The sequence below is a fragment of the Physella acuta genome, unplaced genomic scaffold, assembly GCF_028476545.2.
Source record: "Physella acuta isolate Inbredline_101_S28 unplaced genomic scaffold, ASM2847654v3 ptg000195l, whole genome shotgun sequence".
NCBI classification, from domain to species: Eukaryota; Metazoa; Mollusca; class Gastropoda; family Physidae; genus Physella; species Physella acuta.
This window is the reverse complement of record NW_026731714.1, coordinates 535,119-552,900: the sequence shown is the minus strand read 5'-3', so window position 1 is coordinate 552,900 and position 17,782 is coordinate 535,119. Positions and strand designations below refer to the sequence as shown.

At 37.2% G+C, this 17,782-nt stretch overlaps 1 protein-coding gene across 1 annotated transcript; it reads left to right on the top strand.

Annotated features, from left to right (window-relative positions):
- Window positions 1-1,045: 1,045 nt before the first annotated feature.
- LOC131936913 (lysophospholipid acyltransferase 1-like) lies at window positions 1,046-15,248 on the top strand. Its single transcript, XM_059294030.1, has 13 exons — window positions 1,046-1,147; window positions 3,104-3,249; window positions 6,748-6,825; window positions 7,365-7,457; window positions 7,753-7,866; window positions 8,727-8,853; window positions 9,082-9,129; window positions 9,381-9,471; window positions 9,586-9,687; window positions 12,277-12,380; window positions 12,531-12,728; window positions 13,132-13,283; window positions 13,927-15,248. Exons 1-13 carry the CDS (start codon window positions 1,067-1,069, stop codon window positions 14,186-14,188), a joined length of 1,596 nt encoding a protein of 531 aa, XP_059150013.1. The 5' UTR covers window positions 1,046-1,066; the 3' UTR covers window positions 14,189-15,248.
- Window positions 15,249-17,782: the final 2,534 nt, after the last annotated feature.

Sequence of the window (17,782 nt, the reverse complement as noted above, 5' to 3'; positions counted from 1 at the left end):
CATTTTATTTGCTATGTTATAAGTAGTAGATCTAGATCTTATTTTTTTAGACTTAACACTAATTATCAATGAATAAGACCGGGGGTCATCAATAAATGACGTCACGCTTTTTTGGACGAATTTTACCTCCTCCCCTCCCCTACGTCACACTTTGTCACAAAAAAGCCAGTCTCCCCCCCCAGTGGCGTAGCGAGGTCGGGTGTCACCCGGTGCGGCACTTTATGCTGTCACCCCCCCCCCCCCACCCCCAGAGGCATAGAGACCCTTCCCAGGGACAAACTTTCAAATTTTCGATTTGCACCCCCCCCCCTCAAACTTTCGATTTGCACCCCCCTCGAGTTTTCGATTTGCATCCCCCCCCCCTCAAACTTTCGATTTGCACCCCCTCCCCCTCGAGTTTTTTTCTATATATTTTGCTATTTTTGCCTTGGTGTCACCCCCCTAAATGGTGTCACCCGGTGCGGTCCGCACCCCACCGCCCCCCCCCCCCTCGCTACGCCCCCTGCTCCCCCCCCTTCCTAAAAAGGGACAACAGACCTCAGCCTACAACCCCCCTCCCCCCCCCCCCCCCTCAAAGTTGCAGTTGAATTTTTCTTAATACAGCGATATTTTCCCCAAATCTTGTCTGAACTCTGTCAACATTGCGTGTTTTAATCAATTTCTATTACAATTTATTAAAAACAGTTTTCTAAAACGGCTAAAATTCGTTTCTCTAGCATTGTTTTTTTTTTTATAATGCAAAAGTATGACATCACACTATCTGGACACCCCCCCCCCCCCCCCCTCATCACACACGGTGTGTGACACACCGTCACAAAATTACGGAACCCCCCCCCCCCCCCTTTCCTCCGTTCAAGTTTGACGTCAATTATGGACGACCCCTTCCTTCCCTCTCCCCCCCCCCCCCTCTCATATCTGTATCGTAAAAAAAAAGTTTAAAAAAAGTAACCTTCACCTGCGAAGATGCTCGGTCTGCTGACAATGGAATATATAACAATAACCTTCTGACTTTTGAACCAGGTCGGAGGTCATCTAACGGGTCATCAACATACGATCAATAATCAACATGGCTACGGTATCGCCGCTCTACCAAGGTTCCAGGTTATTCCTTTCTGCTTCTGGAAAAACTGGAATTTCTTTGGACCAAGTAAGCACTTTTTTCGCATTTTATACATTTCAGTCTTGAAAGTTCCTTCTAGATAGATCTAGATCTAGGTCTAGAAATCGAGATGCATTTTATTCTGAAAAACTTTATACGGCGTCTTCCAGTCTTCTGGTGTAAAATATTTTTTTTTTTAGTTAGCGGTGCCTACTGCTTCTAATCTAGAATCTAGATCTCTAGATCTAGATCTACTGCTAGACTCTAGAATAGATTCTAGATTTCTAGATCTAGATCTCTAGACTCTAACTCTCTACTTACTAGATCTACTACTAGACTAGATCTAGATCTAGATCTAGATCTAGATTTCTAGATCTAATCTAGATCTAGGTTTTTTTTTAGTCTCTTACTATTCTAGATCTAGATCTAGATCTAGATCTATCAACACTACACTACTACACTTAACTACACTATACTAACTATCTATCATTCTATCTAGATCTAGTATCTAGATCTAGTCTAGACTTTCACTTCAGTTAAGGCCCTAGCTAGGGCCTGGTTAGGCCCTAAGCTAGAATCTACTAGATCTACTAGACTAGCAGTACTACTAGATCTAGATTTCTAGATCTACTAGATTCTAGATCTATTCACTAGAGTCAGAGTCTGGTTAGTTAGTTACTACTCAATCTACGCTCTTTCACTTTTGTTGTTCAAAGTCTCAAGCTAACAGCTCATTTCTAACAAGTTAACAACTCAGTATCTCAACCAACAGGGCAATTCATTGTATTAACTACTATTAACAGTAACTCATAGATCAAATATACAGTTTTTTTCAACAAGAGTAGTCGTAACTTAACTTAGTAAATTTTTAAAATCAAATTCTTAATCACTCTAATGACTTAGTAGACACTTATATTTTAGATTTAATCAGTCACACACATTCATAAAATAACCATAATTTGAGCGTTAATCAACAGTTTTTTGTATGTTTAAAAAGTATAAAATAAATACTATTATTTTACTTACCCCCCCTTCCCCGCCTCCACCATCATGACATCATCCAAAAAAAATCGAATGGCCTCACCCAAGGAGGTGAAGTTTGGCCCCTAAAATATTGGGAGTATATTTTAAAATTTTTACAGTAGGCCAATTATTAAAAGATGAGATTATAAAAAAAAACTTCATTGTGTATTTCTTCCAGGCATCTCTTCGGGGAGGGGGGGGGGGGGGGGGGGCGCAAACCACCACCCCTCCCCGAAAAAATTCTACCACCCCCCCCGAACTAAATGAAATTTGTATAATTTATATAGAAAATATATACTTTTAACAGTGTTCCCCTCTCCCCCGAAAAAAGTCTACCCCCCCCCCCCCCCCCCCGAAAATTTTAAGTGCCCCCCTGTAGAAAAAAGTCTGGAAGAAACACTGTTTACAAAGTTCTATCACCTTTGTATCAATTGGATGTATTCCTATTTGGTTATAAATAACTGAGGTAAATAAGAAATTTTATTTGGAGGAAAAATCCTAACCTTCTATTTATTGCAAGTTCAAGCTATTTAAAGATTTCACATGAAAATAGATAAAGTTCACTGATATCTTTTGACTAGGACAAGGTGAAGTCAAAATTTATCTTGAACTTGCATCATCTTCCTAGCTGTAGGCCTACTAAATTTGAGGCTGATATAGTTAAATAAAGGTTAGATTTGAATAGAGCTGTGTCATGCATGATTAGTCTGTGTCAAGGCCACAGTAAACATGTGTGTCCTTGTGGGACATGTGTTGTAAGAAATACAACTACACTATAGAAATATTTTTAAACTGTTTGGTCCCAATATGTTGATAATATAGTCAACATTAGTCCAGTCTTAGGCGGAACAGAAATTTGTGTAGACCAGAAATTATGTGATATTGATATCCAGTTACTTCTCCAATATTTACTCGGCACCCAAAGTTATTACACCATATAAATAAAAACTTTTCCTTAATGTTGTTCCATTTAATCCACAGTTCAACTTCGTGGTAGCCCAGTTCACGGCGCTGCTGTTTGGCTTTCTCCTCCGCTACTGGCTGCCTCACAGTGCAGGCAAACCACAATGGAGATCTGTGTATTGCCTGGTGACTGGGCTAGCACTTCTCTGGTTTGTGATTGGATGGTAAGCTAATCCTACTACTAATCCATGTTTTATAGTTGATTTGTCCTCCATTTATTCACAAATGTTCTATTCTTCAATGGGATGGTGTGGTAGAGCGCTTGAGTGTTCGTCCCAAGGTCTTGAGTTCAGATCTTGGTCTGGAATATAGACTGCAGGATGTCCCTGAGCCCACCCAGCTCAGATGGGTACCTGACACATGTTAGGGAAATTAAAAGTGACTGGGCATAGTGGGGACCACACCATCCCTTCATATGCCAAGGTCAAGTGACTTATGGACTCTACTTCATCTGCCCTGTGATGTATCATTCAATGTGAAAGGAGAAACTTTGCTTTTTTACTTTCTATTCATGGGTTGAATGATAGATATTTGATTTATAAGGAAATATCTTGTTTTAGCTAGTATCACCAAAACATGCTTGCTCAGGGCACATAACTGGGCATTGGGTAAAGAGATGATGGGTTGGTCCCAGTGCAACATGACCCATTCCTTGACCTTTGTCCAAAGGAGTACCAAGCATTATATCTCTCCTACAATAGAGCCAGTGAAAAATAGAAGCGCTGTTTAGTTTAGCCACTACCCCATGTTGTGGCCATGTTCTTTAAGTATTCTCTGTGCTGTTTAGTTTAGCCCTTCACATGTTGTGGCCATGTTCTTTAAGTATTCTTTGTGCTGTTTAGTTTAGCCCTTTACATGTTGTGGCCATGTTCTTTAAGTATTCTTTGTGCTGTTTAGTTTAGCCCTTTACACATTGTGGCCATGTTCTTTAAGTATTCTTTGTGCTGTTTAGTTTAGCCCTTTACATGTTGTGGCCATGTTTTTTAAGTATTCTCTGTGCTGTTTAGTTTAGCCACTACACCATGTTGTGGCCATGTTTTTTAAGTATTCTCTGTGCTGTTTAGTTTAGCCCTTTACATGTTGTGGCCATGTTTTTTAACTATTCTCTGTGCTGTTTAGTTGAGTCACCTACATGTTGTGGCCATGTTCTTTAAGTATTCTTTGTGCTGTTTAGTTTATCCCTTTGCACGTTGTGGCCATGTTCTGTGCTGTTTAGTTTAGCCCTTCACATGTTGTGGCCATGTTCTTTAAGTATTCTCTGTGCTGTTTAGTTTAGCCACTTCCCCATGTTGTGGCCATGTTCTTTAAGTATTCTCTGTGCTGTTTAGTTTATCCCTTTGCACGTTGTGGCCATGTTCTGTGCTGTTTAGTTTAGCCCTTCACATGTTGTGGCCATGTTCTTTAAGTATTCTTTGTGCTGTTTAGTTTAGCCCTTCACATGTTGTGGCCACGTTCTTTAAGTATTCTTTGTGCTGTTTAGTTGAGTCACCTACATGTTGTGGCCACGTTCTTTAAGTATTCTTTGTGCTGTTTAGTTTAGCCACTACCCCATGTTGTGGCCATGTTCTTTAAGTATTCTCTGTGCTGTTTAGTTTATCCCTTTGCACGTTGTGGCCATGTTCTGTGCTGTTTAGTTTAGCCCTTCACATGTTGTGGCCATGTTCTTTAAGTATTCTTTGTGCTGTTTAGTTTAGCCCTTCACATGTTGTGGCCACGTTCTTTAAGTATTCTTTGTGCTGTTTAGTTGAGTCACCTACATGTTGTGGCCACGTTCTTTAAGTATTCTTTGTGCTGTTTAGTTTAGCCACTACCCCATGTTGTGGCCATGTTCTTTAAGTATTCTTTGTGCTGTTTAGTTTAGCCCTTTACATGTTGTGGCCATGTTTTTTAAGTATTCTCTGTGCTGTTTAGTTTAGCCCTTTACATGTTGTGGCCATGTTTTTTAAGTATTCTCTGTGCTGTTTAGTTTAGCCCTTTATACATTGTGGCCATGTTCTTTAAGTATTCTCTGTGCTGTTTAGTTTAGCCCTTTATACATTGTGGCCATGTTTTTAAAGTATTCTTTGTGCTGTTTAGTTGAGTCACCTACATGTTGTGGCCATGTTCTTTAAGTATTCTCTGTGCTGTTTAGTTTAGCCCTTTACATGTTGTGGCCATGTTCTTTAAGTATTCTCTGTGCTGTTTAGTTTAGCCCTTTACATGTTGTGGCCATGTTTTTTAACTATTCTCTGTGCTGTTTAGTTTAGCCCTTTACATGTTGTGGCCATGTTCTTTAAGTATTCTCTGTGCTGTTTAGTTTAGCCCTTTACATGTTGTGGCCATGTTTTTTTAACTATTCTCTGTGCTGTTTAGTTGAGTCACCTACATGTTGTGGCCATGTTCTTTAAGTATTCTCTGTGCTGTTTTGTTTAGCCACTACCCCATGTTGTGGCCATGTTTTTTAAGTATTCTTTGTGCTGTTTAGTTTAGCCACTACCCCATGTTGTGTCCATGTTCTTTAATTATTCTTTGTGCTGTTTAGTTTAGCCACTTCCCCATGTTGTGGCCATGTTCTTTAAGTATTCTCTGTGCTGTTTAGTTTAGCCACTTCCCCATGTTGTGGCCATGTTCTTTAATTATTCTTTGTGCTGTTTAGTTTAGCCACTTCCCCATGTTGTGGCCATGTTCTTTAATTATTCTTTGTGCTGTTTAGTTTAGCCACTTCCCCATGTTGTGGCCATGTTCTTTAATTATTCTTTGTGCTGTTTAGTTTAGCCACTTCCCCATGTTGTGGCCATGTTCTTTAATTATTCTTTGTGCTGTTTAGTTTAGCCACTACACCATGTTGTGGCCATGTTCTTTAAGTATTCTTTGTGCTGTTTAGTTGAGTCACCTACATGTTGTGGCCATGTTCTTTAATTATTCTTTGTGCTGTTTAGTTTAGCCACTTCCCCATGTTGTGGCCATGTTCTTTAATTATTCTTTGTGCTGTTTTGTTTAGCCACTACCCCATGTTGTGGCCATGTTTTTTAAGTATTCTTTGTGCTGTTTAGTTTAGCCACTACCCCATGTTGTGTCCATGTTCTTTAATTATTCTTTGTGCTGTTTAGTTTAGCCACTTCCCCATGTTGTGGCCATGTTCTTTAAGTATTCTCTGTGCTGTTTAGTTTAGCCACTTCCCCATGTTGTGGCCATGTTCTTTAATTATTCTTTGTGCTGTTTAGTTTAGCCACTTCCCCATGTTGTGGCCATGTTCTTTAATTATTCTTTGTGCTGTTTAGTTTAGCCACTTCCCCATGTTGTGGCCATGTTCTTTAATTATTCTTTGTGCTGTTTAGTTTAGCCACTTCCCCATGTTGTGGCCATGTTCTTTAATTATTCTTTGTGCTGTTTAGTTTAGCCACTACACCATGTTGTGGCCATGTTCTTTAAGTATTCTTTGTGCTGTTTAGTTGAGTCACCTACATGTTGTGGCCATGTTCTTTAATTATTCTTTGTGCTGTTTAGTTTAGCCACTTCCCCATGTTGTGGCCATGTTCTTTAATCATTCTTTGTGCTGTTTAGTTTAGCCACTACACCATGTTGTGGCCATGTTCTTTAAGTATTCTCTGTGCTGTTTAGTTTAGCCACTACCCCATGTTGTGGCCATGTTCTTTAAGTATTCTTTGTGTGTCTGGTGCCAGGTCACTCTGGGTTGTTTTGGTCCAAGTCACTGTCTGCTACACCATGATGAAATTCTTCCACCATAAATTCATGCCACTGTAAGTATTTATTTGTTTTATAGTTACGTTGCTGTGCTTCCTGGTCCATTAAAGTTGGTGGGGGGAGAGGACTACAGAGTGTTTCAATTCATTTCAGTTTTTCAACTGGTTGTAATCTTTAATGTAGCAGTTAAATTGTAAAGCAAATCAAATGGTAGTGCAGTGTAATATTACTTTTGTTGAGCTATTTTAAACTGTAAACTTGATGTTATTTGGTTAACATGAAACTCTTAAGATCCTAATCAGCTGTCAGCTCGACATCCTGATAACTAATTTAGATTTCATAGAATGGTAAAGATCCTGGTGCCCTCTGTGTTGGGTTATTCAGGTCATCATGACCTTACTGGTTCAAAGGTCAACCTAGTTCATGTGATGCTGATTACATGGAATGGCCTACATTGTTGTAGATTACTTCACATAAAGTTACACCCTACAGCTTATGAAATGTGAAGTACATTAATAACACCTAAGTTCTAACTTTCTACTGTAAATGTATGAAAACGGGTGGTAATTTAGTATTTTGTTTCACCTTGTTTCAGAGTTGTATTTTTCTTTGCGCTGGGCTATATGCTGGTGATGTATGTGCTAAGAAACCAACAGAACTTTGACGACCTCTGTTACGATGCTACATAGTGAGTTTTTGTATCAAAATCTGAGGTTCACTAATTTAATACATGTACACAAAAATATAACCTTCCCTTTAAAAGGAGTTTTTACAATTTTGTGTATTTAAAGGATATTTTGTTGTGCTGAGCATCAATGGCTTTGGCATGGATTTCCCCCCCCCCCCCCCCCCCCCTACCTGTTTCACAAACCATTTACACAAATAAGAATCAGTAATTCAGTCAGAAAAGTTTAACTGAACATATCCAGTTCAACCATTAGTTTAACTCAACACCTCAAGTTCAACCATTACCCTTCTCGCAGCCCGCTAATGATTACCACACAAAAGGTTACTACTCTGGCGTTTAGCATCGGGGACTGGAAAGCTCTACAGAAAGGGAAGAAGATGCAGGAAGAGAGAGTGAAGTGGGCTGTCAGGTAAAAGTGTTTGTCAGTAGTCAGTATGTGGTCAGTTGAGTCCTTGTCAGTAGCCAATGTGTGGTCAGTCAAGTCCTTGTCAGTAGTCAATGTGTGGTCAGTCAAGTCCTTGTCAGTAGTCAATGTGTGGTCAGTCAAGTCCTTGTCAGTAGTCAATGTGTGGTCAGTCAAGTCCTTGTCAGTAGTCAATGTGTGGTCAGTCAAGTCCTTGTCAGTAGTCAATGTGTGGTCAGTCAAGTCCTTGTCAGTAGTCAATGTGTGGTCAGTCAAATCCTTGTCAGTAGTCAATGTGTGGTCAGTCAAGTCCTTGTCAGTAGTCAATGTGTGGTCAGTCAAATCCTTGTCAGTAGTCAATGTGTGGTCAGTCAAGTCCTTGTCAGTAGTCAATGTGTGGTCAGTCAAGTCCTTGTCAGTAGTCAATGTGTGGTCAGTCAAGTCCTTGTCAGTAGTCAATGTGTGGTCAGTCAAGTCCTTGTCAGTAGTCAATGTGTGGTCAGTTAAGTCCTTGTCAGTAGTCAATGTGTGGTCAATCAAATCCTTGTCAGTAGTCAATGTGTGGTCAATCAAATCCTTGTCAGTAGTCAATGTGTGGTCAGTCAAATCCTTGTTAGTAGTCAATGTGTGGTCAGTCAAGTCCTTGTCATTAGTGAATGTGTCCTATCTATCTTTGACTAACAATTTTATTCTGTTTTAAATCTAGTCCTATCTATCTTTTAACTAAAAAAATAAAATTGTGCTCCTACATAGATTTTAATTTATAATTGTTTGGGGCTAAAAAGCACAAACACATTTTTTGGTTAGAAAAAAAATCCGGTCTGTTTATCAGCTTAAGAAACATTTTTTCTTTCCAATTTTTTTAGTGAAGTCCCTTCAGTCCTAGAGTTTCTTGCCTTTATGCTGAGCTTCCAGGGTATTTTAGCCGGCCCATTCTGCCATTACAGTATGTTCAGAGCTTTTATAGAAGGAAATACAAAGGAAAGACTAGAGGTGAGGTGACTCATTTGTTCAGACATGTTCATGTATAAGTCTGATGGGGTGACTCATTTGTTCAGACATGTTCATTTACAAAATATCTCTTTGGGATGAGAAAATTTTTTATTGTACTTTTTTTTACTATGTATTACAATTACATTTCACTTAATTAGTTTATGCTTTTACCTCATGTCATTAATTATTGAAATGTTTCTCTAACTGAATTGCACAAATACTTTACAGAAAAGCAAAAATGCTGTTGAGTACTTGGATGATCCTTCGTCAGTAATGGTAGGGTTTGTTGCATATTATGGCTTGTTATGCCTTAGTCCACGATACAGTAGTTTTTTTAGTGCAATGTGTTACGTGGGTGTCAGATTTTAGATGTTATATTTTTTAGATATTATATCTCAGGATTTTATATAAGGTTTTAGGTGTGTTAAGAATTTAACTAATTTAAGTGTGTCAGGCTGATGTTTGCTTGTGTTTTATGTGAATGTCTTTTAAAACTTTGTGAACTTTTTTTTTTCCTCACCTGACAGCAAGCAGTGGTGACCAAGATCCTAGCTGTGTTTCTGTGGATTTTTGTGACAGCATGTGTCAAGCCACATTTCCCTGATTACACTAATGTTGGTGGGTCTCATTTACTTTAAATAACAACTCATATCTTAGTTTTCTGAAACGGTCATTAAAAGAAAAAAACTTTCTGTCAAAATTGACGTAACCAAATTTGTTTTTTATTTCCAGATCCAGAGTTTATAGCCAACAATAACTTTGTTGTGCGCTTAGGTTACCTGTACATATCTTTGTTCTTGCACAGATCCAAATACTATGTGTCCTGGATATTAGGTACGTTCAGTCAGAATACTTGTGTTTTGGTATAGTTATCTGTGATTATGTCATGTAGTGGGTCACATGTGTGTGGTGGTTGTTGTGTCTGTTATATAATGATACAACTAACAACTAAGTTGATGTGTATATGTATTATTTCAGCTCTAGCAGTTTAAAATTTCTTTGGTTTAGAGGGTATTGTGTCTGTTATATAATGCAGGGGTGCCACTTTTCCGGGATATCCCGGATTTCCGGATTCGAGAATCATATTTTTTTCCCTTTCCGGATTCGCAAGATTTGAGTTTGAAAATTTCCGGGTTTGCATTTTTAAAAAAAATTTAGATCGTTTTAAGCTTGAAAATTTTAGCATTGTAAAAATCGTTTTTATCGTCAACACTCCCGCTAATAGCCTTTTCCGAAAAAAAAATGAATAGTAAATGACGTCAGCAACAATCTCACGCGTGCGCCAAGGACCAAATAAAAATCAGCTGTATCAGATGGGTGAGGCTGTAGACGAAACTTTTTGATGTCATTCGTGGTGTGGTTGTCTGGCTATTTATGACGATATGGGTTGGGGGTAAAACTCGCATTATTTACGTGATGTCAGCAATGGGATACCGCTAGGCTGTGTAATAAAAACAACTAAATCCTACAAGTACTAGATCAAGCTCACTAGCATCGCCGATGGTCTTTAAAAAAAAAAGAAACCGAAAGATTTTGCTCCGATCAAAAAAAAAAATATTTTTTTTTGTATTTGGTATTACCAAAAGAAAAGAAAAAAACTATTTGAAGGACTATTTTATGTATTTTTACCACCTCTTACCCGCTTCTTCAAGGTCGCGCTGACCGTAAGACCTACGTCACGAGACCACGCAAACACAGTCTGAGTCGTGTCACTCGGTCAAGGCAGTTCTACAAGTACAAGCGCTGTTTAATTTTAACGTGGTTATTTTAAATAAGGGCCTACTTCTAGATTCAAGAAAAAAAAAACTAGAACTGCATCGTTTTATATCATTAAACAAAATATGTAGGCCTGCTATAATTTAGTTACACAATCTAGCAGAGGCGTAGCGACCCTTCCCGGCGCCCGGGGACATACTTTCAATTTGGCGCCCCCTTGGGAGCAAATTTTCGATTTGCACCCCCCCCCTCGAACTTTTCATTTGCACCCCCCCCCCCCCCCTCAAACTTTCAATTTGGCGCCCCCCTAAGGTCGGCGCCCGGGGACATATGTCCCCCCCCCCCGCCCCCCCTCGCTACGCTACTGCAATCTAGCAGGGTCTACATCTAATTGTTTTTTTTTACTTTGGTAAAACGTCATTGAAATGTTTAAAAAACCTAACCTTAAATTTTAAAACAGAATAAAATTGTTAGTCAAAGATAGATAGGACTAGATTTAAAACAGAATAAAATTTTTAAAACTTCCACGATATTTCTTCACGTCATCATGTATATCAATGGTGGGGGCGTTGGGGTCGTTCATAAATGACGTCACACTCGTAAGGGGAGGGGGGTTCGTAATTTTGTCATGAGGGGGAGGGGTTCAGATGGTGTGACATCACACTTTTGCATTATCCAAAAGCTATGTTAGAAAACGAATTTTAGCCGTTATTTCGCGTTTTAGAATATTGTTTCAATAAAGTGTAATAGGAATTGATTAAAATACTCTATGTTGACAGAGGTCAGACAAGATTTTTGGAAAATATCGTATTTTAAGAAAAATTCGACTGCAATTTTTAGGGGTGGGGGGGGGGGGGGTGTAGGCTGAGGTGTGACGTCATTTTAGAGGGAGGGATCTGGCTTTTTGTGACAGATATGTGACCGAGGGGAGGTGGGAGGTAAAAATCGTCAAAAAAGCGTGACATCATTTATGGATGACCCCATTGGTGGTTGATTGGGAAAACAGGGTTTTAGGTTTTTGTTGTGGCTGTTAATAATTAAAGCCTTGAATAGCTACAGTAAGTCAACCCTGTATTTTAATACAGTGACAATCTTATTAGGGGTCTGCATATAGTGCGCTTATTATTCAATAACAAGACATAGAGGTTAGCAATTGGCTGACTACACACTTTAAATCAAGCTAGGAAGTTCTAAAAAATTAAATACAGTAATGTCATAAAAGCTGGCTGGGAGGGGGGGGGGGAGTTCTACAATAGCACATTATGGGGTAGGCCTAGAGATGGGTGGGACTAACATTGTAAACTAATTTTGTTGTAAGCACAATCCTTTAAAGATTAATTTTTATTTCAAGCTTGTTACAAAGAAAATAAATCCATTTTAAAGGAATGTAAATTGAACATAATATGAATCAAATGTCTCAAAAAATAATGAAATAATAGTCCATTTTATTTTGAAATTCCGCACGAAATTAAGTTTCAGGGTTTCAAAAATTTCAAATTTTAGTTTCAGGATTGGTAAAATTTTGGGATTCATTTTCAGGATTCACTTAGAAAATGAGTGGCACCCCTGTATAATGATAAAACTAGCTATGTATTACTTCAGCTCTAGCAGTTTAAAATTTTCTCTGGTTTAGAGGGTATTGTGTCTGTTATATAATGATAAGACTAGCTACAGAGTTGATGTGTAAATTTATTTGTATCACTCCAGCTGATGCAGTTTACAATTCCTCTGGTCTCGGGTATGCAGGCAAGGATGAGAAGGGGAAACCAAGGTGGACTGCTATGTCTAATGTTTTTGTATGGAAAATTGAGGTAGGTTAGCTTCAAGTTGGTGGCATTCCATAATTTTTGAGAGGGCAACTTATTTTACTTGAACTGGAATGAATGATTTAGTAATGTAATACAATGAATTGAATGAATTAGAGTTGAGTTTGTGACACTTGGCTTGATGTATCTGCACAGACTGCTACAAGTTTAAAGGTGTATTTGGACAACTGGAACATCCTGACAACACACTGGTTGAGGCATGTGTGTTACATGCGTGCTCCCTTCCTCAACACACTGCTGACCTTTGTCTTGAGTGCGCTGTGGCATGGTCTATTTATAGGCTACTACATCACTTTTGTATCCGCTGCCTTCTTTGTGGAGGCTGGTAGAAAGGTGAGTACAGGCTGCTGGTGAGGGGCAGATGGTGCCCTGTCTTAGTTCTGATGGGCAGATGGGGCCCTGTCTTAGTTCTGATAAGTAGATATAAATATTAAGACACCCCCCACCCCCCCTTTTTGAAAACATGTTATCAGCAAAGTGAGAGATGTGGCATTTTTTTAGGCATTGGGCAGACAGAAAAAAAAATCCTATTTCACACTTTGTCTTGGCATTCTAATAGAATACATTTATTCTTTCTAGAAAATTCCCCAACTCAAACACCCCACTTCTTAGCTAGACAAGAGAGAAAAATTAATTTTCCTATGTTTTAATTCCTTTAATTCCTCTGGTATTGAAACCAAAATACGTTGCACTAGAGCGGCCACTGACATTTATAACTTTCACTGCATGTTTTCAGATCCGCCAAAACATCCGTCCATTGTTCCAGACTTCCAAAGCCTCCAGGTTTGTCTACGAGGTGCTGACCTTCCTGGGTACCCAGTTTGGCCTGAGCTTCCTGGTCTTGTCCTTTGTTATACTGCACTGGGAGCCGTCCATTAGGTTTCACAGGTTGGTTTACTCTTCAAGTATTTTGTCTCATTTTTTTTCAAACATTTCAAACACCCATTTGCAATAATCCATAAAGTATTTGTTTTTTAGTACTAGATTAGCCATTTTATCTTTTTATTGTTAACGAGCCGGCCGCGGCATAACATACGCCGCTATTTAGTTGTTTTTTCCTACTTTTCAGTAATTCATAATTTGTGAATTCGACAGTACCAACGCTGACACTGAAAATATTTCTTTAAAACACTATAAGTAGCTTGTTAAGGACCATAATCCCCCCCCCCCCCTTCCTTTCCCCCCCCCCCCCCCCCCCCCAATGTTTAAAAACGTTTCAAACTAAATTATCTGCCCCTAATAGCCGTCACTAAACCCGACTCCACGAAGGTAAACATAGCGTGAACCACAGCTCACTAAGACCATGTAGGGGTGGGGATGGTAGGGAGCGTGTTTACAGCTTGTTTTCTAGCGTCTCCCAGAAGAGAATTATATATAGATAGAACTTCGAACAAGTATGTGTGTAACAGCCATTAAAAACTATTTTAATGTTATGTTTAGCATTCCTGGTCTTTTATCCCTCCTGTTTAAAACCAAATATCCACAGGTCTGGTAGAATTATTTCAGTATTTTGACAATGTTTTATCTTCAGTTCCTTCTACTGGTTCTATCATGTCATGGTGGGGCTGGTGTTAATTACACTGCCGTCTCGGAAAAGTTCCCGACCAGAGCCGGCCACCTCAACTGTCGACAACAATCATGAGAAGCTTCCACAGGAGCCATCTAAAGAGAAGCTTGCACAGGAGCCATCTAAAGAGAAGTCTCCTCAGGAGCCATCTAAAGAAGCTGAAGATGGCATTGGAGATGGGGAGAGGCCTCGCAAGCGAGATGTTATGTTTGTTCAAAAGTCTTAAATTTATAGTTGCTTGCTCTGAAATGTTATTTTACGATATTTAATTGGTCATCAAAGTGCTATGTATTATACTCTGAACTAGAGGACTGTTCATTCACTCATTGTTTTACATTAGTCATTTTTGCCAGATTTTTAAATTTAAAAAATGCTGATCATGTAGGCGAGTGCGGGGTAAAGTCAAAGATCTGGATATGCTGAATGTCAGTAAATGTGGTATGCCCATCTGCTTAACATATTTACTAATTAATAAGCTTGACCTAACGATTTGTGATCTGAAAAACCTGCAGACCTCATGTGGTTATGTTGATATTTTTTTCTTGCGTTTTTGTTTTTATCTTTTTTTACCAAGTACCTGTTTATTTACTTTAACCCCTACCCCCCTGGATTAAACTTACAGGGTCCAGCAACAACTTGTGTCAAGTTCTCATTGTTTTAACCCTGTATTTACCAGATTTTTTTTATTTGAAAAAAAAAAGTCTTCTTACTTTGAAAAATATTATCTTCTAACTTTATTTGAAAAATATTATCTCCTATCTTTGTTTGAAAAATGTTAACTTCTGTGTGTTTTAGTTTTGGATTTCATCTCATTGATGATTATTTTAGTGTTTTTTACTTTTTTTCAAAACAAATTTGAATCTGTTCTAATTCTTGAGCATGTCGTTCCTGTTGTTGTTTTAGGGAACGGCTTGTTCCTATGCTTGTTGTTTTAATTTTGCTAATTAAGTATATAATGTTAGGTTGTTGTTTTTAAAACGTTGTCTTATGGTTACCAGATTTTAATTGTTGCTTTTTGTGAACATTTTTTTAATATTTCAAATGAATCAAGTCAACCAAAAAAAAATAACAGTGTCTACCAAGTTTGTAAACAAGATCCAGATTCCTGATCTTCCTGTGGCTTATGACCTGACAAAGTTGTAATCAGCCATGTTGTTACAATGTCCCATCTATTTAAACTGCTGTTTTATCAGGTGAATGGCAATTGGTTGTGTGATGATTGTTTTTTTTTAAAGGGTTAGTGTTAGTTGCAACACATCTTATTCTACTTGCAGGGTTAGGATTAGTTTTAGATTTTTAAAAATTTCTTGCACGTGACAGTAAATGGGGGGGGGGGGGGGGGGAGCGGTAAGAAAAAAAATAAAAATTACATATTCTTTTCTTAAGTGGCTAAGTTTCTATTTCCTGGAACCACACAACCCTAGAGTCTGGGAATGTTTGTCAGTTGTTTTTATTTTTAGCACATTCCATCCATGATTTTGTTGTGAGCCGAAAGATGTGTGAACTTAAATTATTGATTGAATTGTGGCTGCCGCAGCAAGGGAAATAACTTGTAGATTGGGAGAACTGTGGCTTGTTCATCAGCCTGCTGTGGTCCACAAGTCACATGACTATTGTTTCCACCATATTGTTTTCATTGCTGGTTAAAAACTAGGAGTCAGTTTATAAATATGTGGAACTAGATGTACTATGGCTGTATTTCATTCAAGGCTGTCATTGTAATTTTATTAGTGACACCCTAATACATAACGGACCCTACTCACTTCTAATGTTAAGAAATCACTTATTAATATTTCAATTAAATTTTTAGAATAGGAAATTATTTAAGGTGTTGGCTGAAAGTTATATGAAGTATTTTTTAATACACCCACATCCAAAACTACATGTGAATTTTTATTCAGTGTAAAAACAATTTTCAAATTATTTTATGAAGATTTTTATGTTCAGTATTTAATTATAAGTATTATAATATAAAAAACCGCTGCTTAAGCCTAATTAAGTGGAACAATACAATTTTCAAACCATTGAACTTGCTTGTGCAATAATTAACACATTTTTACTGTATAGTCAGGTTTACCATCTTGCATTGTCTCGACCTAGTACTGGTGATTTTTTTTTTTTTTTTTTTTTTTTTTTTTTTTTGTTAATACACTTATGTTTAATATTTTGTTATATTTCATGTCTTTGTCTTTTACTTTTAGACTTTGATTTCTGGGAATTCAGCTTCATTGGAATTTTTGTCAGATTTTAAAAATCTAATTGATACTTATATATCTGTTGCTAATTTCATATTTTTAAAATTTGGATAATTGTGTTATTGTTAACTGTTAGTCTATGGCCACTACTTCCATTTCATCTATGGTGTATGTGATTAATGATGGTACATGAAGTTCTTGTGATTCAGTGATCCGACCTAGTAAGAAAATATGCTCCACCTTTTTAAAAAGTTCTGCAAAGTAAAATGAATCATCCTCTGCACTGCAAAGAATGAATAACTAGTGTAAACCTATTATTTCTTTAAATGTCATTTTTGTTTTGTAGTAATGTTCACTTTTCGTTAGTGAAACTGTAGCTCCTTAGCTATAAAAGAAATGTATTAATACCTTTATATTTTTTCCTTTCAAGTGTTTTGATTGGCTGAAATGTGCTATCCATGCTAATAATTCCAGTATTTTGATTGGCTGAATTTTTGTGTTGCAAAGTATAATTTGACTTACCTAAATTCCTTTCACATCACTCCTATAATCCAAAAGACTTATATATTTATTACAAACCCACCTGTACAATTCTAGCTCCTATAATCCAAAAGACTTACATATTTATTACAAACCCATCTGTACAATTCTAGCTCAGCCGTATTGGCCCTCTATATGAAACAAGATTTACTTTCATCTTGTGTGTGTGAGTGTGGAGAAACTCTAGTTCACATATTTATATTTGAAGTCAGGAAGCTTTGGAATATTTTTTCCTTTAGATCTCACATGTTTGTTCATCTAGATCTATGCCCTAACTAAACAATGCTCATTTCTAATTTAAAATATTTATTATTATTTAATCAACATTTTTTTTTAACTATTGTTTTTAAATACAAATCTAGCCAAAGAGTTGTGAATTTGTTTTACAGAATTAAAATCATGGTATTTTAGTTAGCTAGTATTTTAAACAAATTTCTTCATTTCTTGTACCAAATAGTTGTATTTTTGTAGCCTAACTTTTCAAGTTATTTTAATCTTTGTTAAACTGTGTTGATGCCTTGAATTGGTATTTATTTATTGTGCAATTAGATACACCGTTATTATTGCTCAGTAAATTATTTAAAAGTTTAAAAAGGCAGATTTAAAATTTAAATTTTTAAAAATGTTTGTTGCATAGGAATAACTGTGTTGTCTGTAAGTAAGGGAAACTACTCTTATTTTTAAAAAAAAGTTGACCTGTGGGTTTGAAGTTTATAACTATTTACCTCTTAGACACTTGGATAAATGTTATAAATACCCAAGGTAGTTTTCTTCTTATATTTCCCCTCATTAAGTAATATATTGGAGACATCTTTTGTAAACAAGTTACACAAATTGCTACATGGTTAAATGTCCAAACTTTTTATTTTTAATGTCATATTTTAAGACACATTTTCTAATTCTGAATTGGCTTACAAATTTTGAATTTTTGTCTTTAACCCTAAATGTTATCAGATGCTAGACATTAATTCATCAAAACACTTTTACATCCCTAGATAGTGCTTTACTGTGAATGTTTTTCATTTGATTACAATAATTAATTAACTTTCACATTGATGCAAACTTTATTTATTATGTACATAACA

What these genes read in the sequence shown, in the direction of transcription:
- LOC131936913 (XM_059294030.1), top strand. Translation starts at nt 1,067, where the DNA reads ATGGCTACGGTATCGCCGCTCTACCAAGGTTCCAGGTTATTCCTTTCT. An exon ending in TTTTTGTATGGAAAATTGAG is followed by an intron (nt 12,381 to 12,530) that starts GTAGGTTAGCTT and finishes GTATCTGCACAG; the next exon opens with ACTGCTACAAGTTTAAAGGT. An exon ending in TTGTGGAGGCTGGTAGAAAG is followed by an intron (nt 12,729 to 13,131) that starts GTGAGTACAGGC and finishes GCATGTTTTCAG; the next exon opens with ATCCGCCAAAACATCCGTCC.